Source organism: Danio rerio, chromosome 2, assembly GCF_049306965.1.
Source record: "Danio rerio strain Tuebingen ecotype United States chromosome 2, GRCz12tu, whole genome shotgun sequence".
NCBI classification, from domain to species: domain Eukaryota; kingdom Metazoa; phylum Chordata; class Actinopteri; order Cypriniformes; family Danionidae; genus Danio; species Danio rerio.
In genome coordinates this window covers 53,516,476-53,542,792 of record NC_133177.1, presented here as the reverse complement: position 1 = coordinate 53,542,792, position 26,317 = coordinate 53,516,476, and the positions used below count along the sequence as shown (strand labels likewise).

Below are 26,317 nucleotides of genomic sequence, written 5' to 3'. Positions count from 1 at the left end.
GCATCAGTTTGGTGCGAAGTTATAAAATATTTTTCTTTGTTTGATTTGTAGATTAGGCTATTTAAAATGTATATAAGAACCATTAATAGCTGTTATTTTCCAAATGGAAAAAAGGGTGGTTTGTTGATTGTAGTCTGCACTAAATCATGAATATGCCTAGTTGAGTTTATGACGCGGCTCCAGGCAGCACAGACGATCAGCATCAGCGCTGGTTCGTCAACTCCTGTGTCAAACTGTGGCCAGAATATCCTTCTATCATTTTCCTTTTTTTGGCAAAAAACATCTGTAAGCACGTGTGTTTGCACGTGTTACTGTCATGCGAGTTAACAAATATGTGTTGCTCATAAAAGCCGATCACAACGAACGCGCTTCTTCATTCCAGAGACGTGAGGCGCTCTGCAATGCATTTTATGTTGACAAGAAGAAAAGGAGCACGGTGCTCTTTTGAATGTCACTATAGATAACAACTGAATCAGCTGGTCTATTGTGCGCGAGTGTTGCTGTCAGTGTTTTCATAATTTAAATTTTTAAATAACATTATGAAATTCAAGATTTGTAAAGTCATACAACTTTGGATGACTTAAAACAGCGACCACAAGTCTCTCCGTCATTAAAAAGTTCGCCGTAGTCATCTTGACACTTCTGTCACCTCCAAGGAAACCCCGCCTCTGCTTTCGTTTGATTGAAGAATGAAAGACGCCACTGAGGTAACATGCTTTTCTTCTGGAGCGCACAAAGCGCGCAATGACAAAACGCGAGGCGCGCAAGGCGCATAATCAATAACCTCCATGCATTTGGTCTTTTCCCACTGCTCAAAATGCGCACGCCGCGGGTCAGGCCACAGCGGAGTTTTCGTTTCATGCAGAGCATAAATGTTTTTTATTTCATTAATTAAATAACTATTTATAAAGATAAATTATCAAAGTGACACAATTCATTTTCCAAGCCCTTTATCCAAAATAGCACTTTCAAAGCTTAAAAATTGGCTGTAGCCTACATTAAAATTGAAACATTTTCAAAGATTTCCAGCACCCGGCAAATGCGCTTGAGTGCTTATTAAAATTATTTTAATAAGAATAAGAATAAAATAAGAATAAAATCTTGATATTGATCTAAGCTTTAACTACATTATATGAGTATTAAATTTGTTAGAAAATCGATAGGACCTGCAGCTGTAAATATTTAATTCAATATTTTACACAATCGGTTATGAACTATAGCCTAAAAATATAAACATTATAGTCATCCATCGTACATGCCTACAACCAATGACTATTTTTCTATGCTTGTTTAACATAGCCTACACAAAACCTTTCTTAAGTTTTAAAGTTTTCTCTCTCACCCTGGTGCGTATGAACTTTTTGCAACCTGTCCTGAAGTGACTGCCGACGAGAAAAAGAAAGCAAGCGCGAGTGGAGAAATTAAATTATTTATTCCATCAACTAACACGTTAACTAGAATAAACTAAAATAAACTTTGTCAAATATAATATTGCCATATCTGTGACAAAACTAGATTTTAAATATTCTCCACGTAGACACGGTCTTGCGCAACAGTCGGGCAATGATTTAATTCAAGTTTGTCTGGAAACACTAACTTTAGGAGCCTGCTAAACATAGGCCCATTATAGCTGATTATGTTTATTATAAATTCTATATTAATCAGAGTATAAAAGCACCATGTTAGCATGCAACATTGTTACCGAATTGAGTTTTGAACATTCGAACGTGCGTTAACCTTTAACAACACACATGCCATAATACGAATTAAATAACAAGGTGATATCTATTTAAGTTTGATTAATTGTGCAACCTTACCATTCAGATGTCTCAGACGTTAAAGTTTATTGGTTTACACACCCAACAGATATCCACAAATAGGTCTTTGGTCAAGTTTTGAAAGCATTTATCTGATTTTCATAATATGTCAACTGTCAATTTCAGAGCAGTCACGTCCGTAACGAAGACAAGTCACGTCCGTAACGATAGTTTTTCCTCATTAATGCAAAAATGAAAAACTAAATAAAATTAATTATATATGTCCCATGCAGAGCCAACCCTTATCCTTTTGACTGTTATATATTTTTTTGGCTTCTGCATTTTCATTCACAGAATTTTCTCAAAGTATGTCAAAAACTCATGTCTTTTTTTGTCACGTCCGTAACGCATTCATTTTGCCGTCATTTTAAATATAAAACACCTGCATAGACTGATTTTTTTTTGATGCCTGAACTCCATGGTTAAGGGGTAAGAAAAATTTAAACATATATTTCAATATACTGTTAACATATACCTTCTCTGAGAATATACGTTTCATTTTTTTACTGCAAATGTCACGTCCATAACGCTGGAATCAGCCATATATATAATCTGACACAGTGACACAAATCATAAGACTAAAGCTACTTTATTTTGGTCTCTTGTCAAGACAAGATCTAAAACAGATCTTAAACAGTTGGGATTAATCCAAAGAAAGGTTGTATAACTCTTATTTTTATCCACAATCTTACTTTCTCTCAGATTTTACTCCTCGGAGCATCTGACATGTACCTCACTCAGGAAATGCATTGAAACACGGATTGCCGTAAAACTCGTCAATGGCAGGGAAGCGTTTTCTCTTGTTAACTGCAGGAAGAGAGTTAAGTGAAAACATTTATACATTTATCGATTTTATTCACATCATAATACCAGTCATACATGTCAAGCACAAATAATGTCCTTCAATTCTGTCACGTCCAGCGGCCGTCAATCTTGAACCAATCTCCATCACTGTAATCTGCTTGCTATTCTGTCTATTCCATAGCTCCATTTGTTAGATGTTTCCCACTTTCTTTTGCAGTCTTAAGCGCGTCAAACGCACAAAACGGCCAATTCGTGCTACAGGTTGAGTAATCCAATCTGTGCATTGACTTTACATGTAAATCACTCGCACTTCATCTGTGGCTGCTGACTCCAAAGGCTGCAAAACAATAAATTGCTAACTGAAAGAAATATATGGTTTTTAATTGGATGTTTTATGAGATTATTGAAATTTTTGGGGATTATTTCGCGTTTAATTAAGAATTTTACACGCTCGCAAAAATTGGCAACATTTTGTTGATTTTTGCGTTGGATTCAGCGTTTGCGGAATCGCAAAAAGCTAGGGGGTCTGATAATATTGTAATAGATATTTTTCAAAATACTAGCATTTAGTTTTAAAGGTTTTCCAAAAATCTAATTTATTTTATTAAACTATTGGAATGAACATATTGATCAGCAGATTGATTTTATGGCACCCGGTTAAACTTTCGGACACTTTAATGACACTCATACATAAAAAAAATACACGGCCATAGCTGAATGAGAGGAGGATGATCTCCAAGTAACATTCTTCAACATTAAACAATAAATAGACTTAGGCCCTTTGGTATGTTTGTCCCCGTTGTCTGCAAGGTTTATGTATTTATAACCACCTCAGAGAAAATTGGGGGGTTGCGAGTCAGTGACAAGTTTGGGAACCCCTGCTGTAAACAAACAAAAGAAAAACCTTAAAAAATGGGTTAAAAAAAAAAAACTACTTTTATTGTAGCCAAAAAGAAAACAAATAAGACTTTCTCCAGAAGGAAAAATATTATATATTTTTTTCTGTTTAACATAATTTGGGAAACATTTAAAAATAATTTTTTTACACAACTCTATATGCCATTTTGGTATTGGGAGATACTCCTGGTGAAGGTTTCAAATCGATATTCAGCGGCGGATAAAACGGAATTTACTGTAGCAGTCATGTACAACAAGATCTTTTGTGAATAATACCGCAAACAGAGCCGTGAGCCAGCAGACTAATGCATGATCTCATGCGGAGACTGTTTCCAAACACTGCTCCTCTCACGCCACAGCCATTAGTTCACACAAGGCACATGTTGACCCCGCTTTGGTAAGGTTAACCCCAATTCTGTTGGAAAGGCATTGACATTGATGGCAGATTATTTCACATCACCAGCACTACAGCACATTCGCCTCTGCGGTGGTCTGTGTTTGTGACCGATTGACTGGAAAAAACTGTCAGAAAGATGTCAGGAAATGTTATGCTATTCTATGTTGTAAGATTAAGTCCTTAAAAAAAGAATAATGAGCATAAATGTTACTCATTTTTAATACTGTAGCTAAATCATGCTTTCAATTACTTCTTGTTAAGTTAAGAAAAAATGCAAAAAGACTGGCCAAAAAATGCAAGAACAAAGTCTCATCATAACACATCTTGATAAGGAATGCAAAAAATTAAAGTGTTAGGATGCGTCTCTGAAGACAAGAGTAATAATGCTGAAAATTAAGCTTTGCTATCACAAATACATTGCATACAGTGTAATTTGATTTCACAGTATTACTATTTGTACTGTATTTTAGGACTTTTTCAATTGCATGCTCAGCCTAATTCCTCTATTCAGAAATATCTTGTATTCTAATACTGCTGCACATAAAATTTTATATTAGAGCTGTCAAAATTAGCGCTATAACGCATGCTATTAATTTGAAATATTTAACGCATTAAAAATAAATATCGCAATCAACACAGTTGCAGTTTTTTTAATTTCCTGTTGTGGCCAACGCGTGTTTAACATGCAAAGATATATAGATAAGACCAAGGAAGCACTTTTAGAAGGAAGGTTTCAGTATAAAACAATTAATATCACGACACCAGGCTATCCAGCGTTTCCTCCAGAGTTTCATGCAGTTTTGGGTGTTTCATTTTTAATCTTTAGACTTTAACTGCAGTTCAGCAGTTCACTTTCATTCTGCAACATATTGTTCATGCCCCGTGACAATTACTGAATGAAAATATGAAGTAAGGACTGCTGGAAGAGTGTTGTTTTAATGTAATTTGATACCGTTCACTTTATAATTAATGTTTTCAACTCGCAATGCAACTTTACAATGAGTACAATTGTTTGTATTCAAAACTTTATTGATTTTATAATTTTCCTTTTTCCATATTTGCAATGCCTGTATTTTGGATTTGTTTTTGTAGTCCACTTAGAATCCAACGTAGAAATTATTTTTGTTTGGTATTGGCAATGATTGTTTTGAAATTCAAATGGCACTTACATGCCTGTTTTTATTTCTTTAATAAATATGGCCTTTTGTGGTTAATCACAAAAACGTGTGTGTATATGTATATGTATATATATGTGTGTGTGTGTGTGTGTGTGTGTGTGTGTGTGTGTGTGTGTGTGTGTGTGTGTGTGTATATATACATACATATTCAAGTATTAATTTTTTTTTATAATTATTGTTAAATAATTATATTATTTAAGTTTGTTAGCTTAAATTTAATGAACAGCCTCAAAGCCAAGAACAAGAGCAGAATCTTCCGTGTGTACTGTTTTTGTTTACAAGGCTGTCTAAAAGCGCAAGTGGTTTCACTTTCTCTAGAGAGCTTGTGTGTCTATATTTGAAGTAACAAACTTATAACAATAATAACGAACTTAATCATAATTATAATTTTGTGAGAATTTAAGTGCTTTTGACATCAGATCCTTTCAACAACAAACACGAACGAAAAGAAAAAGAAAAAAAAACGAAAGGAGCAAATGATTCTTTCAGCAACCTAAAGTACAAACAAACTGCCATGTTTAACTATTGTCCTTGTCTTTTGGACTATTAGGAACTCGGAATGAAGGAATTAATTTAAACAAGATGTTATCGCTACATGTGCTGGTGAAGAATAAAGATGAGAGGTTTTTACTGACATATGTTTCGTATCGTTTATGAACCCAAATATGGCCTAAATGTATGTTTTGTATATTTTGGTGTAAGTCTCTGTGTATGTTCATAAATGTTTTTTTTATTTTTTATAATCACAGATGTTACAGTAGGCTTTCTCACATTATCATTGATCTGCAGCTATAATCAAATCCTGTTCATAGAAAGGTTAGTAATTATCATTTATTTATACATAAATATTTATTATTGATTTATTAGGATTTTTGCAACCGATACCGAGTACCAATTCCTTGTCATGGTGATCGGCCGATAGCGAGTACCGATTCTAATGCTTAATCTCTATAATGCATAAAGCACATTTTCACTCAAAGTATGATAAGTGGAGATCACACCTTACCTAAGAGAATAAATTAAACATGTTATGGTCAGAAGCAGCTTTTCAGAAAATAAGCAAACGGATAACAAAACTGTAAGAAAAATCACTAACAAAGCAATTTGGAAACATTGCAAAGGATGAAAGTTGAATTTAAATTAGCGCATATTTGATCCATAAGAAGTTAAAATGCACTCCTATAAATCCATTAATTCTTTACTAAAAGGAAATGGACTATATGCCCAGCTAGTGTTTTTCAGCCATTGAAAAGCTTTATGTGACTATTTTCACTTTCATAAGGTTTCTTTTAAAGCATCGACGTTTTAATGTCATTCAAATATATATAGTTACATAGACTCAAGCATCTATTTGGTTGTTAAAGCGTAAAAAGAGATGAAAGACTGTTTAAACGCAGGTGCCGTCATTAGGGACAGGCTAGCGCAGAAATTTAATTGAAAATTCTGGGGTAAAATTAATTTCCATATTTTAAAGACATGGCGCAGAAAAATATAATTTAATGCAGTGCTTTTTGTTTGGTCTTATACCCACTTTATATTATATCTCTGCAAGGCTAGGAAGACTGCTGTTTTTTAAAGACATCAGATCTTAAATGTGGCAATTTTGTATGGGATGACAATTAATCGGGAGCCCTTAGGCTGGCAGACTGCATCTAAAAGTGTGTGTGCATATACCCCATTGGTCCATACACCTACTGTTTATTACAATAAGTATATTACAATAAGTTTTATTATTAAATATTCAAGTAAATATATATATATATATATATGTATTTTTTTATTTTTCTAATTTTCCAGCCAGGTTTTAATGAACTTGCAATATTGTTGAAAACACAGAACTTTCAGTTCTAATACGTAAAAAGATTACAGTTCTTATGTCATCTGCTTATAAACTCGTAAGCAAACAATTGTGATCGGTTCATGAGATTGACCAGATAAAATGTGATTATCGGCTGATACTGATAACTGAGCATCCCTAGTATTTATGGATATAAAGCGTATATAAAGAGCTTGTTTAGTAAGAAGTGCTTCTCATACGATTTGTGAACTGTCAAATACCACGCGTACTATAGACCATTTTGAGGGATGTAAACAAAAACAATGGTCCCAATGTATTTCCTGTTTTACATTTTTAATTTCCATTGCTTCCGAAATCCGAACATCTTGATAAATAATATGATAGCTGTCTTAACATTGAGTTATGATTGAATTGCCTCTTGTTACAATTATAAAATAGTTTGATAACAAGCAGAAAATGTTCATGGGCCAGTGACATGATCACATTGAAATGGTCTATTGTTACCATTTGTCAGTAGAGACACAAGCTTGATGTAGGTGGCTTTTTGGTTACTTTTGACAGTGGAAATGGGCATAAAAGCGTTCCGACCCATACCGTACGATACCACTCAGTGGAAACAGGCTATTAATGTAACAATTTCTTAATTGGCCAGAGTTAAACTCTCAATTATAGCTCTGTGTTACGGATTTTTTTTGACCTGCCAGTAGGGCTGCACGATTAATTGAAAAAAGATCACGATCTCGATTCGACCCTACACAAAATCTTAATTCGGCTTTTCTACGATTCAGCCAATTATATTTTCAAGGTCAGGAGAGAAGCAAGGCAGTCGCACAAGTCTTCACAGCAACATTGACACCTTCAAATGGCATTAAAAGTTTCATAAATACAGTATGTAAGGTACAATTCACCCAAAAATTTCATTTCTGTCTTCATGTAATGATGTATTCACGGTCGCGAAATTAGACGTGAGCTGACCGTGAGCTGTTTGTGTACTTCCGAGAAAGCGTGCGTACACGCATGACACCTACTTTAGTGAACACAACCTGCATAGGCAGTGAATAACAGGTAATAAAGTTGTAAATAACGTTCAGATTGTTGCACAGAGCGATCGTTTGCAGTCCATGCGGGAGGTTTGATTTGCATGTTTGTGTTTTTTTCTAACAGTGACAGCAGCCATGAGCCGCACTCGGAAGTGAAAGTGAAACCTGTGATTTAAATCAGGGGTTTTCAACTGGTTTGGCCAAAGGACCCACATTTTTACAATGTCATCAAGCCGCGACTCAAATTTTTAGGAACTATAATACAATTTTGCATATCCTGACTTTGAAATATACATAACATGGAGCAAGCCATGTTATGGGCTGATCTGGTTATGCAGAATCGCCCTGAGTCTTTCTCAAACCTTATCCAAGAATTCCCTCAAGGAAGGGGGTGTGTGTGTATAACAAAAGGAAAAAGTCACACCCTTCACAGTGGTTGAAAAGATGCCTGAAGTTATATATTTATTGTGTGGATTATGTCTGTTTCTGAGAGAATGAGACCATTGTACCAATCGCACTGAGACATTTCAAATGATATCAAACATGATAGTTAAAGTCAGTTTGGTTAATCTAGAACATTCAAACATTGAAATGACCATATGCGTGAGTTGGGGGGATGAAGCTGAGTTTCAGCATACTCGGATGCAAATGCAGCAGGAACTGGTTTTTCCCGCATTCCCCCCTGGTGGGTTGTGGAGTCCATTGGCCCTGTTTTCAGCTCATGTTTTGAATTGTCAAAGACATAAAAAATATTTGTAATATTTCAATTCTTACAGAATTGAATAATTTGTATTTGTAAATAATTTGTAAATAATTTGTATTTATTTGTTAACATAAACAAGTAGTGACAGATAAATCTAAATCACCAAGACTTACAAATAAACATTATTTTATTGCTGTCATGTAACAAAATGTATCGAATTATACAAATATTACAAAGTAAAAATGACAAATACTGTAAACAGTGGTTAGGGTAAGGAAAGGTTCAGTTACCATGAAATACCGTAAACTGAATTGTTAATAAAACATGTTGTCTGGTTTCTAAATGTCGTTTTAATTTAGAAGGTTTCATGCTTGTGAGAGCAACTCACTACATATGACACACTGAGGCTTTAAGCCTTTTTGTAGTCAATATATGTAAATCCACACTTTACAAATTCAGGGTCGTACTTGCACTTCGACATATTTGTTGCTATAATTTAATGAAATTTCACATGTCAAATGGTAGGGTTGTCATGCACGCATTTCAAAAAAAAAGTCAGGTATAAGCAAAATAAATAATTTTTTTTTTACTTTTGTTGTTTTTTTGACCACACACTCCACGACCCACTGAAAATGTTCCCACCAGTTGAGAAACACTGATTTAAATGATCATATGGCATTTTACAGTTATGATTACGACAAACATTTGATATGCTTTTTTCTTTCATAGCGAACACAGTGTTGTGCATGAGAATAAATGTTTACTTAGTCAGTTTAACAACCCCACCCTACATATAATGTTGAATATAATGCAAGAAGGAATCTGATAATGACAAAATTCTAATTTTCCCAGTGAAAACAAATGGTCTAATACTGTTGTCAATAACAGATGACAAGCACATGTCTTAAACATAATAAATAAACGCTACAATTATGAATAGTTATATTCTGATGTCATAATTTTACTGTGAAGTATCAAACAGGACATATTGAAAGTCTGTTCAAGTCCATCATAATGACTGAACAAAATTTAGCATTTTAAGCAGCAGTAGACCCACACATAGACCTAATATTATGATTGTTTTTTTGTACCATATTTTTGAGAATTAACAATAAAAATAGGCTAATCATAATAACCTTTATTTTATATTTACAGAATCATGAGAAAATCTTGATCTTGATTTTAAGCAAAAAAAAAAAAATAAATTGTGATTCACATTTTTGGCAGAATGGTGCAGCCCTACCTGCCAGTAGAATGTTTAATTTATTTATTTTTAATAGTGAATATATTAACAAAATACAATGAGCAGGTTTAAATAGACTGCCTAAAAATAAAACACATGATCCTTTTCTACCTACTGTTTACATTAATTTAAAATACAACTAACTGTTTTTATGGTAGTATTAGAATAGTTTTGGGTGGGTTGTAACATCATTCCACTGACTAAGAAAAGTGTTATTGATTGAGTGATGGGAGGCATACATATTAAGGACTGTATGTAACCCAGAAAAAAATAAAGCTAATGTGTATCAGTACTGAAGAAAATATTAAAATCGAGAATTACAATAATACACACCAGTATTTTTTGACAACACTAATAGACAGAGAATCTCCTAGTGTAAACTTTTTTCATTCATGTTTAAAGGGAGCGCTGGCTCTTTAAGAGATTGTAGTAAAGCTGGGTTTGCGTGACTGTAGTAGACTAGAGCTTGACCTCAGAGGGATGTCAGTGAAAATAATCTAATGATCCGTCCATCAAAGCACGGGAGACCAGCAATGCACAAATGAGTCTACTATAATCCTTCCTGCTTCACTTCTTGTGTACTGTGGATCGTCCTCTAGCAAACACACATATTGAGTCGTGTAGTGTAAGTAACTCCATGCAGTGCAGCTGAGGACTGCATTCTCTACAATTCAGCTTTGAATATGCTCTGCCTAATAGATGGAGGCTACAGTAATCTTTTCATTTCTTTTATTTAATAAATGCAGCTTTAAATTCTACAAACAAAAGACACAAAGAAAGAAAGAGGGGGGATTGAACATTGATCTAGAACGGAATAAACCAGAAATGTGTGTGGTTTTCTGTTTTCTGAAATGTGTTCAATGTGTGATCGTTTTTTTTTTTTTTTTTTTTGTGATGGTCCTGGGATAAAGACTTTTTGATAAAGACTTCACAGTGTGATTGTCAATGTCAACTAAGAAGTATCATACAAAAATATTTTTTAGGTTTACAAAGGCAAGTGAAGAAGAATTTAATGAAATCTGACGTATTTCGTAAATAGAAATAAGTTTTAAGTCAAATTTTGTTCATAAATTTTCAGGTACTTCCAAACTGAACGTGATCTCCGAAACTATGCAACATGAATATTAATATTTATTGATATTAATTGTATTAATAATTTTATAATATAATATATAATATATATATATATATATATATAATATAATACATTTTATTAATAAAATAAAGTAAAATATTGTTTTGATTAAATTATGTACAGACATATTATTTAAAAAATTATCTATATTGACTCTAAATAAGGTTGCAAGGTGGTGCAGTGGGTAGCACGTTCGCCTCACAGCAAGAAGGCCGCTGGTTCGAGCATCGGCCGAGTTTCCATGTCCTCCCTGCGTTGGCGTGCGTTTCCTCCGTCTGCTCCAGTTTCCCCCACAAGTCCAAAGACATAAGCTATAGGTGAATTGCAAGCTAAATTGTCCGTAGTGTATGTGTATGTATGTTTCCCAGTGATGGGTTGCAGCTGGAAGGGCATCTGCTGCGTAAAACATATGCTGGATAAGTTGGCGGTTCATTCTACTGTGGCAACCCCAAATTAATAAAGGGTCTAAGCCGAAAAAAAAACAAAACAAATGAGTGACTAAATGATCTGGCAATGCATCAGTCATAATTTAAAGGAGCCCTATAATGAAAATCTGGGTATACCAAGGCATAGTAGAATGATAAAAGATCAGTATATGGAAACAGACATACCATGAGCCTCAGACACAACAGTTTCCCCGTTCTCATGTACAATTCACTAGTGGAAAACCCCTGTGGACAACAGGCCAATCAGAAGACAAAACAAACTTCGATAAGACTCACGAGCCGTGCCTTCCACATTTGCAAGTATGTCTACTTTAGGTAATTTATCCGGACCTGACGATTAGTCACGGCTGTGTTTGATAAGCCAGACATTTTCTAGTGAGACAACAGTGATAACTTTCCTCCCTTAGTTATTTTAAGCATATATTTCACTTACTATCTATGTGGGACTTTTATTGTGAAAAGGCGAGCCCCAAATTGTTTACTGTGCATTACTGGACAACAACAGCACAAGGCTTGTTCAAACTCGCATCATGATGCAAAATGCAAGATTTACAGATTACACATTTATTCATCTCCACTTCGAAGAGGCCGTATGTGGGTCAATGACGTGACGCTCAGTTTTTTGTGTCCATGTCTTTTAAATAAATTCAAGTAGGTTACAGTTTCAAAATAAATAAGCAAATTACTTGCATACATTCTCTATTTTGAGGACCAAGTCTAATTTTTTTGGTTTTAATCCATTTTAAGATTATTTTTAGGGGATTATTGCAAGAATGTCAATGTGGTGTAACCAAAAAAAATTGGTACCAAATAGTTTACCTTGTTTAAAAAATGTGAAAGCCTCAATGAAACATTGTATCGGCTAGTCTGGCATAATTTTACAGTAGACATATTTAATAGTAAATAAAGGTAAATATAGCACAATTGTTTTAAATATTATAATTCATTTGGGGAATTTTGTCTGTCACCACAAATTTCTGAAATGTCTATATGGTGTAACCACCATTTATTGAGCCATTTTGTTAATATTGTGCACAAGACAGTTAGACAGGAAATTGGATCACATAGAAGAACTCTTGATAAGACTAATTGCTGCATGCAAAGGTTAGTAACTTTTTTTAAAATGTGAGATACTTTGACCTTTTTAAGGTATGGTCAGCTATTCTTAGATATGCATGTCAAATGGTAAGACCCCAAAAATGCACTGATAATTGTTCAATATTATAAAAATAAATATTATATTTAAAAGTTAAATTTGAAATATTCCCACCAAGCCCATGTGCTTACATAGATGTTAATGATAATGCCTGTCAAATTTCATTTTAAGTTGAAATGTCAAGGGGTGTAACTGGTTACACCATTTGACTCATATTGCAGGAGTCTTTCTGTTGGGGGTCAATTTAGTCAAATATCATTAGTTCATGATGCTGATCAATAATGTGACATAAATTAAACTACTATTTGGAACTATTTGTGTTCATAGTGTAGATTATTTATTTATTTTTTGTTTGAGAAATAGGTGCTTAATCCACAACCTTACTATTAAAGCTCTGTAAACCTAGGATAAAGTTATTTTACTGCACAACATGAATGTTTTTTTTATGTTAATCCATGTTTATATTCACACAATATAATGTACACACTCTCTCATTCACACACACATTCATACACTACAGTCAATTTAGTTTTTCTAATTCACCTATACCGCAAGTCTTTGGACTGTGGGGTAAACTGGAGCTCCCAGAGGAAACCCATGTCAACTCCACACAGTAAGCCATCCTGGTCCATCTGGGACTCAAACCAGCAACCTTCTTGCTGTGAGACAACTGTGCTAACCACATTAGCCACTGTATCACCCTCCTTTGAAATGTTGTATGTATTTTTTTTTTCTTCTTGAGAAAGTCTTATTTCTTTTAGTTTGGATGGAATAAAAGCAGTTTTTAAAATGTTTAAACAGTTTTTAAGGTCAATATTGTTAGCCTTCTTAAATACAGAACAAACCACAGTTACCCAATGACTTGGCCAATAAATCTTACTTGCCTAATTAACCTAATTAAATTTTTAAATGTCACTTTAGGCTGAATAATGTCTTACAAATTATCTAGTCAAATATTATGTGCTGTCATTATGGCAAAAACTACGTAAGAAATCAGTTATTAGATTTTAGTCATTTAAACTATTTTGTTTAGAAGTGTGTTGACAATAATATTCTCTCTGTCAAAGAGCACTTGGGAATTTCTTTTTTAAATAAAAGAAAAAATAACATGGGAAATGAAACAAGGTTGACCAGCCTCTATAGACTGAGTGCACACAGCCTTAAGTTTTGGAGGTTTTCATACTTGATGCGCTCGCTGTTGTACTATTATTATTAACAACTGGAGGTGACTCGGAGGAACTTTAATGATGAAAAGTTGTGAAGAACAAGTCAGAAGTTGCTAAACAAATGAATTTTCATTGAACATTCATTGAATTTACTTACAGTTGAAATCAGTTTTGTTTTGTTTTTTTACAGCATGTCTGATAATATTTTTTCTTCTGTCGAAAGTCTTATTTGTTTTATTTTGGCTAGAATAAAAGCATATTTTAAAAAACATTTTAAGGTAAAAATTATTGGCCCTTTTAAGCTTTTTCCCCTGATAGTCTACAGAACAAACAATGATTATACAATAACTTATCTAATTACCCTACCCTGCCTAGTTACCCTAATTAACCTAGTTAAGCCTTTAAATGTCACTTTAAGCTGTATAGAAGTGTCTTGAAGATTATCTAGTCTAATATTATGTGCTGTCATCATGGTAAAGAGAAAATAAATCAGTGATTAGAAATGAGTTATTAAAACTATTATGTGTTGAAAAAATGTGTTGAAAATGTGTTGAAAAAATCTTCTCTCTGTTAAACCGAAATTGGGGAAAAAATAACAGGGGGGTCATAATTCTGACTTCAACTGTATAAAATAAATAGGTTGTGGATAAGTTGTGGATACACTCAAGAAATGATTTGTTGTCAGTCAGTCGTGTATGCTTGCAAAAATTGGCCTTTAATCCCAGCACCAAGGCAACAACGAGAAAGCAGCAGTTCTTACGTACTAGTGATTTACGTACAGTGTTTGGCAAATTCTTTCTAAATAGCTTAGAAGTAAAATAGTGGATTTTTTTCTAATATCATCTACTTATTTTTATTTTACTTTAGCCAACTGAAAAGAAACAGTGATGGTAAAGGTGTTAAATGTTAAACATGTTTCTTTAGTTTGTTAATATTCTATTGATGAGGGCCACACATTTAATGTAAAGGATGTTATTACTTGGTGTGTTAAATTTTAGCAACTTGGTTTCATTGTTCTAAACACATTTTTCAATGACAATCCCACCCCCTCAGATATAGTTTCTCAACTGTCATTACAATATGAGACATGGATACACCGTTCATGCGCCATGATAATTTCTGGTTGCCAAACATTTTGGTTAACATTTAAAACAAATTAAAATCACTTCAGCTGAAATTGTTGACTATCATTCTTAATTTGAATTGATTTTAATTGTCAATTTCAAAATCTTTGGCTGTAGAAGCAACACTGTCAGGTGGTGTAACTGGTTTGTGTCAATTGGTGTAACCAGTATTTTACATAAAAATATAATTATGTACATGGAAATAATGTGAAATTAAAATTAAAACAACCAGTTTAGTGTAATAAAATAGTTTTTAACATTTTTTACATAATTTGTCAAAGATTATTTAGAAATCAGATGTGTTTTTAGCATGTGTCCGGCCGAATATTGCAAAAACTCATTAAAATGTACATTTAGAGATAATGCGAATAAAATAAATGTTATTGTGGTATTTTAAAATGAAGTATTTATTTCAGTGTGTACACTTGCATATCATCTAGGAGGAGTAAATTATTTAATATTTCACAATTTTTGGCAGTTACACCATTTGACATTTTCAGGTGCATTCAGTCTTAATGTTTGTAAAAAATGGTGTAAATGTTATTTTTAATTACATAAAATCAACATTAATACAATCTGTACATTTTAAAATATCTGACGGATGCTTTTAAATCAACTTTATAAAAGATTTTTAAATTTCCCATCTTGCCAAACCTGTTTTGTCACTGACCCATGTATGTTTGGTTACGTCTTTTGGTAATTTATTGTGAAATTTAATGCATATGTTTCAACAAACACATGTAGACTGCTTAAACATGTCAAATCACTCGGCCCAACTGTCATATGTTCATGCAGAGGCTAATATTAATTTCTGGCTGTTTTCTTTGACCACAGCTATAAAAGTCAACGCGGTACACCTCTATCACTCTCTTTTGTCAAGTTTAATTTCAAATTAAGCCTTAATCCACAGCAAATCTGGTGAGCAAAATAGATTAACTTACTCTGATTGAGGTTATATTTGTCCATGTTCAGCATACATCGTGATTGTGTGTGTGTGTGCGTGTTTGTGTGTTAGAGCAGCACGTCACAGCTGAGCACATTATTATGCAAGACACAAACCATATATGGTCAATTATGGACCCTCTGATTGTATGGGTATTTATGGAGTACAGTGTTCTCTCGTTATTTGTGGTAGTTATGTTCTAAAAAACAACCTGCGATAGGTGAAATCTGCATGTTTTAAGGCTGTAAAAGCCCTCACTACATACTTTATACACTTTTCTCAGACAGGCATAAACATTTTCAAACGTTTCTCTTGTTTAAACAATCTCAAAGTTTAAACTTTCCTAGAAAAATTTGTCCAGTGTTATAGAATGAAACCAAAGATTTAAACCTGTTGTCAGGCGCAAACATTCATTGCAGCAAAAGCAAAAACTAGCAGACTGCATCCTTAAGTAACGCCACGCCGGACGTGCATGTTATTTAAAATTAAATTATTCACATTTACATTTAGTGATTTAGCAGACAATTTTATCCAAAGCGAATTACAAATGAGGACAAGGAACTATAAGAGCAACAATTAATAAGTGCTGTAGGCAAGTTTCAGGTGTGTAAAGAAGTGTAAGAAGCAAAACATTAGTATTTTTTATTTTATTTTTGAATTTTTTTTTTGTGGTAGTTAGTGGAGGAGCCAAAGAGGGAATTGCAGAGTAGTAAGGAAAGTGGAGACTAAACAGTTAAGTTTTTAGTCGCTTTTTGAAGACAGCGAGTGACTTTGCCTTTCTGATGTAGTTAGGGAGTTCATTCCACCAACTGGGCAGATTGAGTGTGAGAGTTCAGGAAAGTGATTTCTTCCCTCTTTGGGATGGAACCACGAGGCGACGTTCATTCACAGACACAAGTTTCTGGAGGGCATAGAAATCTGTGAGAGCAGATAAGAAGGGGCGCAGCCAAAAATTGCTTTGTAAGCAAACATCAGAGCTTTGAATTCGATGCGAGCAGCAACTGGCAGCCAGTGCAAATGAATGAGTAGCGGAGTGACATCTGCTCTTTTAGGTTCATTAAAGACCACTCGTGCTGCTGCGTTCTGAAGCATCTGAAGAGGTTTGATAGAGTTAGCTGGTAAAATGCCTGGTGCGGCACATCTGGTGTGCGACCCCCTTTACGATGGTCTTGTTGCAGACAGTTACAACCCTTTTTACATTCTTGTTGGAACTCGCACTGCTAGCGATTAAATGATGCACCACTACATTTTGAGGATTGCACAGGAGGGACGATGACACCTGTAATGAAAAGGTAATGAATCCCATCCTTTTTTAAATATTTTTTAAAGTGTTTTCATGCCTAAATAAAACAAAAGGACAGAACAGACTCGCATTTAAGAGCAAGGGGCGTCCCTGGGTGCTTCAGCGGGATGGGTTGCGCATAGGGAGGCTAATCTCTTTACAAAGAGATTAAAAATATGGGAGAAATACAGGAAAATACCTTTGCAGGATGATAGCAGGATAGAACTGTAAAATACAGAAGAATACCGGAAAAAACAGGAGGGTTGACAGGTATGCAATCGGGACGCAGAACACAATGCGCTGTTTAAAAAAAAGCATGTCAAACTGCGAGGCCACAAAAGGTGAACCCCGTTAAAGTGTGGGACCACATTAGCTTATAAAATTACTTCTGGAGATTTTTTTAACTTACGGTAGCCATAAACCCACTATGTAGATATCAGAGAACAATGTAACTTATTTAACCAATGCAGTACATGGCACCGTTGATAGTTTTTTTCTTTTCAAATTATTTATGTACAGTCGAATTAACTTAGAAATAAATAATTAACTCAATTAATTTTCATGTTTATGTTGTGCTTTTACAATGAAAGCTATGGACGTCAAATGTTGTTTTGCACTCATAACATCTTAAAATTACGAGTGCGTAAATGAAGGAATTTTCATTATAGGTGCACTGTCCCTTTAAGGGTGCTGTGCTTGTACTTGGTGAGATTTTTTTTTATGTCGTTAAAGTGACTGAGCGAGGAACAAAGTTAAAAGTAAAAGGCAAAGAGTCAAAAAGCGAGTCCGTTCCTTGCTGTGTAATATAGCTAGCCCACAAACACACATCTGCTCGTAAATCCAACCTCAATTGTCAAGAGCAGATCTGGTTTTTATTTCCAATCCCCTCATCAAAACAACCCAGCAGTGAAATGGGCTATTTCTGCCATGTGAACTGATATTTTGTGAAAAGTAGCTCATCCACCTGCAGATCGGAGCTTGTTTGGCAGTGTATGTGAAGTGAATGGATGGAGTATGAGTCTTTGGAGGGAGATGGAGATTTCTTCTCATGCAGGACTTTTGTGGAGTGTGTAAATGATTAAATGTGAAGTTTGGTGGAGTCAATAGGGCTACAAGATATTTCAAAGAATTACCATTATCACAATTATAGTATATGCTAGGCAAGTCAGGGAGCGCCCAACCAGCGGGCTGTGTGGGTCCTAATGCCCCAGTATAGTGACGGGGACTCTGTACTTTTCAGTGAGCGCTGTCTTTCGGATGAGACGTTAAACCGAGGTCCTGACTCTCTGTGGCCGTTAAAAATCCCAGGATGTCCTTAAAAAAGAGTAGGGGTTTAACCCTGGCACCCTGGCCAATTCTGTCCACTGGCCTCTGTCCATCATGGCCTCCTAACCATCCCCATATCATAATTGGCTTCATCACTCTGTCTCCTCTCCTCCAGTCAGGTGGTGTGCGATCTGGCGCAAAATGGCTGCCTTTGCGTCATCCAGGAGGATGCTGCGAACTGGTGGTGGATGAGGATCCCCCCCTATTTGTAAATCGCTTTGAGTGCCCAGAAAAGTGCTATATAAATGTAAGGAATTATTAATTATTATTATTATTATTAAGTCAAGTTGAGCTTTATTGTCATTCCGCTATATGTGTGGACATACAGTGGAATGAAATATCAAGCCTCGCAGGACCACAGTGCTACATAAATACACTTAATCATAAATATGAACACAACACTTGATGTTAAAGCTTTTTAAACTTATCCATAAACATGCAATATTTTTATTCAAATTTGACCAATCAGGTGAGGGCTTTCTTTCTTTAGAACCGCATCACAATTAGGTGCTGTTATGCTACTGGCTAGAGTGGCCCAAAGTGAACCTAGAGCTTCAGAGCCAAGAGCTGAAAATAAATACTAATACTATTAAATACTAACAGCCAAAAAGAATCAGAATGACTGCTGAGGTTTTCAGTCATTCATAGTGTTTTAAAATCTAAATGTTTGTATTTTAACAGCTTTTTTAGACTCAATTAGATTTAATTAGATCTGAATAAAATCTATTGTCTGTTTATTATTTTGTATAATCATTACATGTATAGCTTTCTACAAATAGCTAATGTAAAACATCATCTCTCTAGGAAAATTTTGTTATTTTGCGAGGAATACTCAAGAACAGTAGCATATATTGTATATTTTTCACTGTATTGTGTAGCCCCAAATAGTCAGACATAAATGAAGTGCCGTTAGCCTTATGTTATGGGGGTTAAATGCTGGAGGGAAATGTTCATCATTCATCATTATGAGCATTGTGGAGCTATTTCTTCATCCCTTCTCCTGCCTTCAAGGGATATAGAGATCCACAAATAGAGCCACAGCTGCTTTAGAAAAAAAACAGGACTTATTATGCATCATGTCAAGTGCCCTAGTTTATCACTTTTGTCCTTAAACACTTAAAGGTGCTATCAGCAACAAAACCTTAATGTAGACCTGCTCAGTTCTGTTACGTTCTATTCCATTCTGTTTCGTTCTGTTCCGTTCTGTTCTGTTCTGTTTTGTTCTATTCTTCAAGTTCAGTTTTATTAGACAGTCCTCCTTTTAATGTTTGTAAAGTACTTTTTATATATACAGTAGAAGAGGTAGCAGTTTTTTTATTTTTTATGTAGACTATAACAATAATTTTTTCTTTTTAATCCTTTAATTTTTCATAATTAAAAATATTTATGTGCTTCTGTGCATCACTGTGTGTGTAATAGGTAACATGTACATAGGTTTTCTAGCCTACCTATCACTAATAGGCTCTAAACGACAACAAAAAAATGTTTCTGTAGACTCAAAACATCCATGCCAACAATGCACCTTAACACACCTCCTATTCAGACCTGCACGTGCATGGGAGCACAAAAGTGTACACAACAACGTGGCACATGATGCAAAAATTATATTTACAGTAATTAATTCACCAATAAAGTAATTCAAGCAGAAAAACATTTTGCTTAAATAATCGTAATAACACATTTTATTTGTAATGCGCTTTTTTTAGACTCAAAGCGCTAGATGCCAACACAACAATGCCAACACAATCTCACCGCAATTCGTAACTTTTGCGAATCATCTCACAATGACGAGTGGGTTTGGGGGGGGGGGTTTTCTTCATGAAATCAGGCTTATAATGCACAATTTCTCAGCCTAGAATGAAATTGTCACACACAATAATGATTTTAAACAAATATGAGTTTTCAAAAAATCAAAGGTGTCATTTACTGCTACAAAGGAGAGAAGTCCCAGAATATGTTTTTATTTTATTTTTATTAGCACCATTAAGTGTTGTGTTTATCTGAAAAATGGAAGACATTTATTAGGGACATTCGGTCACAGAAAATTTTTTCCCAAAACTGGCCCAAAAGTGCATTTTTGGTTTTCATCCGAAAGATTTCTATCACTGAAACAACAGGGTCGAAACAGTATGTTGGGTTGACGCAAACAGAAACAGCGACCTGTACGTGTTGTCTGAAGCAGCATTTGTGCTTTGTGTCTATTCGTTCTGTCTGATCCTCTGTACTTCGTTGCGACTGTACTCGATCTGCAATATAAAGATCATGTGGAAATAACAGCAGCACGCACGTGAAATTATCCAAACCGCGATGGATGTTGAGAACCTGGGGGTCTTTCTCATGCACGTAAAAGGAAAGCTGAGGCATGCACGGTGCATTGATAGAGCAAAAGCAGCACGCAGGTGTTTGCCTTTCATACTGATACAAAAAAATTTTTACATTTGGTTTTGTAGTTCGGGCCCAAAAAAATATTTGTTACATTTTTTTTAATCGATTAAGTTCATTGGATCAACCTTATAAAAATCAGTGAATATTATCGATGCATTTATTGGGTAAATATAAAATAAAAAAGGTACTTTTTACTGTAATAAGTCCCCATCCACAGCAGTGACAACCCATTGTTGCAATGTGCTAAATAAATATTTTCAAAATTTGTAATGATTTTTTTTTTTGTTGAAACTTTAATGTTAGTACATGCATGTCGCACACCCGGTGTGTTCCTGCTGCTCCGTTTACCATTCTCTCTCACCATCTACATCATTAGCACCAATCATCGCTCCCCATCTCCTACCATCTCTCATCTTGCCCGAGCACATTCACCTGAGTTCTAATTAGACACACCTGCACCGCTCATCAGCAATCCATCTGTAACCCAGCGATTCCAGTCAGTTAGTGGTTGAAATCGATGTCTGACGGTTTACCTTACCTTCTCCCTGACTCGCTTTCCTCCATGGATGTTTCCCCTCTCCGATGATCGTTTAACTTGTGAACGTTTCTCTCAACCCTGTGGATGAACAAAGCCTTCATTAAGAGAAGTGACTTTACACTCTATGTCTGCTTGAAGCTATCTGTTTACAACATAAACAACTATTTTGCAAAAACTCTCACTTACCTGCTTCTCCTGTTTGTTAAGGCACTACTTGTTTGAATAAATTGATGAAAAGAGATGATCCTCATTGTGTGACCGTGACAATGCAATTGCAATGCCTTAATTTTTGTAAGGTTAGTACACAGTCATAGCCATAAATGCAATTTTACTAATAATTTGCATACTTTATTTTGTCATTTGGTTTTCGGCCTTGCTTTCCTCTTTTTTGGTTTTCATTTCGGTCATCCCTGCATATTTATCTATGATGGATTTTGGGTCAAGATATTATGAGATCATTTTGATATTGAGGTCATTCATTCATTAGTATTGATCAGAGAAATCTCACTTGTCCAGGAGATGGTGCTCTTTTAGAGGTGCAGCTTGAAATAATGAAAGAGTTAATGTGTGCTTATGACAAATGACTGCTTATAAGCAAAGAAATCTGGTTTAAATGCAGATTACGTGCATTATTTTGTTTTTGAGCATTGTAAACATGGCTAAATAAACTGGCCGAGTCTGTTTCTGGTTGTCTTGTTTTCTTTGATGTTCTGATGTTTGTTATGAAGTATCCACAAAAATAACTGAAGAAAAACATCTGAATTATTTCACATTTTAGATAAGTGCAGCTTGGGCTGCCATTGGAAAGACCTTCACTTTGCAGTTGCTATCTGCCGGTTTCTTTATTTGTTAGACTTTACTGAAACAAAGGGGTTTCCTTAATTTGGTTAATTTCATTTAGTTTAACCTGCAATAGTCTTTTCTTGTTTATGGAGACATATGGCAGAGTAAAATGGATTCACAAACTAAAACAAATGAACAGCAAGACTTGATTTTGTCCCCAGACAATTGATTTTGATGGTTGTTATTGGTTGATTTTTACATTTATTATTTATTTAGCAGATTGTTTTATCTAAAGGGTCTGACAAAAGACAATAAAAGAAGCACTTCAAATTGCCAGAGCATAGCAATATTTTCTTTTTATTTGTTTATTTGTTTGTTTGACATGGACAGTTACACTGTACATATCATATGCATTTGTTTAAAGATGTTTTTTTTTAATTAGCTCCAATATTTTATGTGTGATTGCTTATTAATCTTCTTTATGTGCACTTATTCTTCACAGCAGTTCAGGAGAAAGAAAATCACAGCGCTGATGTTTCACCCACAGAGACGAGGAAAGAAGTTCAGCCGTGTGTGGTAGAGAGTGACCTTCTCCTGCAGGTAACTGCTGAAGCCATTATACACTTCAACTCTAAATGATAGATTATTTTTGTTTTTTTATTAGTTTGCTAAATGTACATGTTTCCTACAGTAATCTGCTATAATGTTTCTTGTAGTCTCTCTCTGGATTTGCACTAGTCGTGAGCTCAGATGGCATCATTTTCTATGCATCATCTACTATCATTGACTACCTGGGATTTCATCAGGTAACCATTACATAATACAATCCGTTATGTGTATACATGTAGAAAATTCACTCATGAATAAGTAAATTCACAAATTAATATGATTTTAATAAATGGAATATATAAATGTGACTAAAGTAAACATGAATCCGTTTAAAACAATCAAATTGGATGAATAAGAAAAATGAAAATTGATTAAAGTACGTATAATAAAAAATATAGTTCTGTAGTAAATAAATAATGTTAATAAAAAATGCAATATGCTACTTAATAGAAGCAACATATTTGCCAAATAATATTCTTGACCGTTTTCAATATAATTTGGGACTTTTATAGCTTTGGATGGACACAAACACAAAAATATTTGGGGATGCATAGGATCTCAAAGATTTAGAAACCCTTATAACCCTATAATGTACAACCCCAAATCAGAAAAAAAAATTGATTTCCAAAATTTACCTTGACTTGTATTGCATTGCAGACAGTGTTAACACAAAATATTTCATGTTTTGTCTGGTCAACTTCATTTCATTTGTGAATATACAACACGTTCCAAAATAAGTTGGGACAGGAGGAATTTAGGGCTAGTAATCAGGTAAATTGGTTAAATAGTGGTGTGATTTGAACAACCCGGGCCCATTGTGGAAACGTAGCCCCGCGGACGTTTCTGCGGGCCGCGATATACGTCCCGGGAGGTACGTATTCGAGCGTTTTTTGTTTTCGCGGATCCGCGAGAGGCCACTGTGCGTGCTTTTTCGCTTCTCGGGCGCCTCTCGGGAGCGCGCCGTTCGCGCCCGCACTGTTCTTGCGCCCGCGCTGTTCTCGCGCGAAAAGCCGCCGGATCGGCTGACCCGGCCGCCCTCCTCTTCTTCCTCCTCCTCCTCCTTCCCTAAACCCGAGTGACGGTTTGCAAAAGCCATCCAGAAAAAAAAAAAAGGAAAAGCCCTCGTCTTCGATTACGACCGCGTTTTCGGATCCCGCTGCGTTCTCGCCCTTATTTTTCGGATTCTGTTTATCGTCTTACCGGATTTCTGGAGCCGCTGTTCCCCGGACTTGATCCCGGTCGTCGTCCCCGCGGCCGGCTCCTCCTCCTCCTCCTCCTCCTGGGCCTCCACTCCGCCGACGCAACGCTGTGAGCTAAGCGGACAAACTGGTTGCATCGGGAAAGCCCTCCACTCGGAGGCGAGCCGTCGGCCGGCGAGCGCGAAGAGGAGGAGCGGAGCGGCGCCACAACGCCCTGCAGCGTTCGCTCGAAAAAACTAAACGCGTCCGTACGCACCTCCGGCCACGTAAATCGCGGCCTCCAGAAACGTCCGCGGGGCTACGTTTCCAGAATGAGCTTGGGTTGGATTTGAAACATGCAATGTCGGCAGGGGATTGTAATTATGATTTGGCACAAAAGCAGCATCCAAGAAAGATCTAATCCTGTAGGAGCGAAGATGGACTATTTAAAAAGATAAACTGTCGCCTGTTTGCCAATAAAATACATGAGAAAATTATTGAAATGTTAAAAAACAATGTTCCACAAAGAAAGATAAATACATTTTGGATGTTTCACCTTCAACAGTGCATAACATCATTAAAAGATTCAAGTAATCTGGAGGAATTTCAGTGGAAAAAGGACTAGAGCGCAAGCCTAAGCCGAACAACTGTGTTCTCCGATCACTCATGCACCACTGTATCAAGAATCCCCATTCATCTATAAGCCATATCACCACAAGGGCTCAGGACTACAGGCAAACGTTTTAAGTACTACAATACGTCCACACATGCTAGTTAAAAGTGTACTGTGCCAAAAAGAAGCCCTGTGTTAACAGTGTCCAGAAAAGCTGTCGACTTATCTGGGCTCTGAGGTATCTGGAATGGACCATCACACAGTGAAAACAGGTACTATGGTCAGATGAATCAGTATTTCCAGGTATACTTTGGGAGAAATGGACACCGTGAGCTCCAGACCAAAAAGAAAAGGGTCATCAAGACTGTTATCAGCAACAAGTCCAAAAGCCAGGGTCTGTCATGGCATGGGCTTTTGTCAGTGCCCTTGGCAAAGGTAACTTGCACTTCTGTGATGCACCATTAATGCTAAATAAATAATAATGCTAAAAAGTACATTGAGATTTTGGAGCACAATATGCTGCCTTTTTTTTCAAGGGACGCTCATGCATATTTTAACAAGACAATTCAAAACCACATTCTGCACGCATTACAAAGTCCTGGCTGCAGAGGAAGAGGATACAGGTACTTGACTGGCCTGTCTGCAGTTCCAATCTGTCTCTAATAAGAGAATGTGGGGCACCTTTTAAAATGTAAAATGCAACAACGAAGAGTCCGTACTGTTGCCCAATTTAAGACCTGTTTGCAGGAAGAATAGGACAAGATTACCCCTCAAACAGTTCATCAAACAGTCTTCAGTCCTTAAATGTCTTTTAAGCGTTGTGAAAAGGAATGGCAACAATACATAGTGGTTAATGCTTTACTGTTCCAACTATTTTTAGAATGTAGTGTAAAAACCAAAGTGGTATTTTGTGTTTATTTAAAAAGAAAAAAAAAAAAACTATAGAAATCACAAGGAACCTATTAAATAATTTTTGCTGTTTTGTCTGCCTTGAAATACAAGGTAAATTTAGAAATCAATAATTTCTTATTTTATTTGCGTTTTCCATACTGTCCCATCTTTTACTTGTTTTAGGGTTGTAATATACAGTGCTTCCCACAGGATTGAAGTATACTTGCGGTGGTAGCAAGAATGAAGCAGACCTTTTATGCACAGCACATAAATCGTCAACTACATACAACAAACAAAAAAAACAATGTTTTTAATTGTATTGTTATTTATTATGACACTGTTATACACCTTTTTTCCGGGGATTGAAGTTGTTTAAGTTATTTACTGGTAACTTAACTTGGAACCCCTGGTCTAATGCGCCATCTGGTTTGAGAAACCCGTTCTCCAAGACTTACTTTTAGTCATTATTTGGGTAACACACATATTCTGAATGCTATTTAAATCTAGATTAATTCCAAGATTACAGTGAGGTTAATCTAGATTAAAAGATTTAATCTACGCCTACCTATAATTTTTACTTTATATACTGTTATATACATGTAGTGTTCATTTTTTCAACAAAAAAGTCAACTTCAGTAAATGACACATTTTATTTTATTCAAATATTGAAAGATGTTCTTCCTTTGTTATTAAAATGAGGGATTTTTTTTATTGAACAACATCTAATGTAGTAGTTTCCATGTTTTAGTCAAAACAAAACCAAAATAATAATAAAAAATTGCACAATCCAACAACATAATAAAGAAAAAAGCAGTAAGTGACACATTGTATCTCTTAAAAACAGTTTTCCAATAAAATCCCTGTC

The 26,317-nt window shown here is 35.3% G+C and overlaps 1 protein-coding gene across 3 annotated transcripts in view; it reads left to right on the top strand.

Annotated features, from left to right (window-relative positions):
* The window catches only part of ahrrb (aryl-hydrocarbon receptor repressor b), a 65,697-nt gene that overhangs the window by 23,938 nt on the left and 15,442 nt on the right, over positions 1 to 26,317 (top strand). For 2 of the 3 annotated variants that reach the window (XM_068224610.2, NM_001033920.1), the window contains 2 exon segments: positions 22,664 to 22,761; positions 22,878 to 22,967. In XM_068224610.2, coding sequence (XP_068080711.1) covers positions 22,664 to 22,761; positions 22,878 to 22,967 — 188 coding nt within the window. 3 annotated transcript variants of the gene reach the window in all.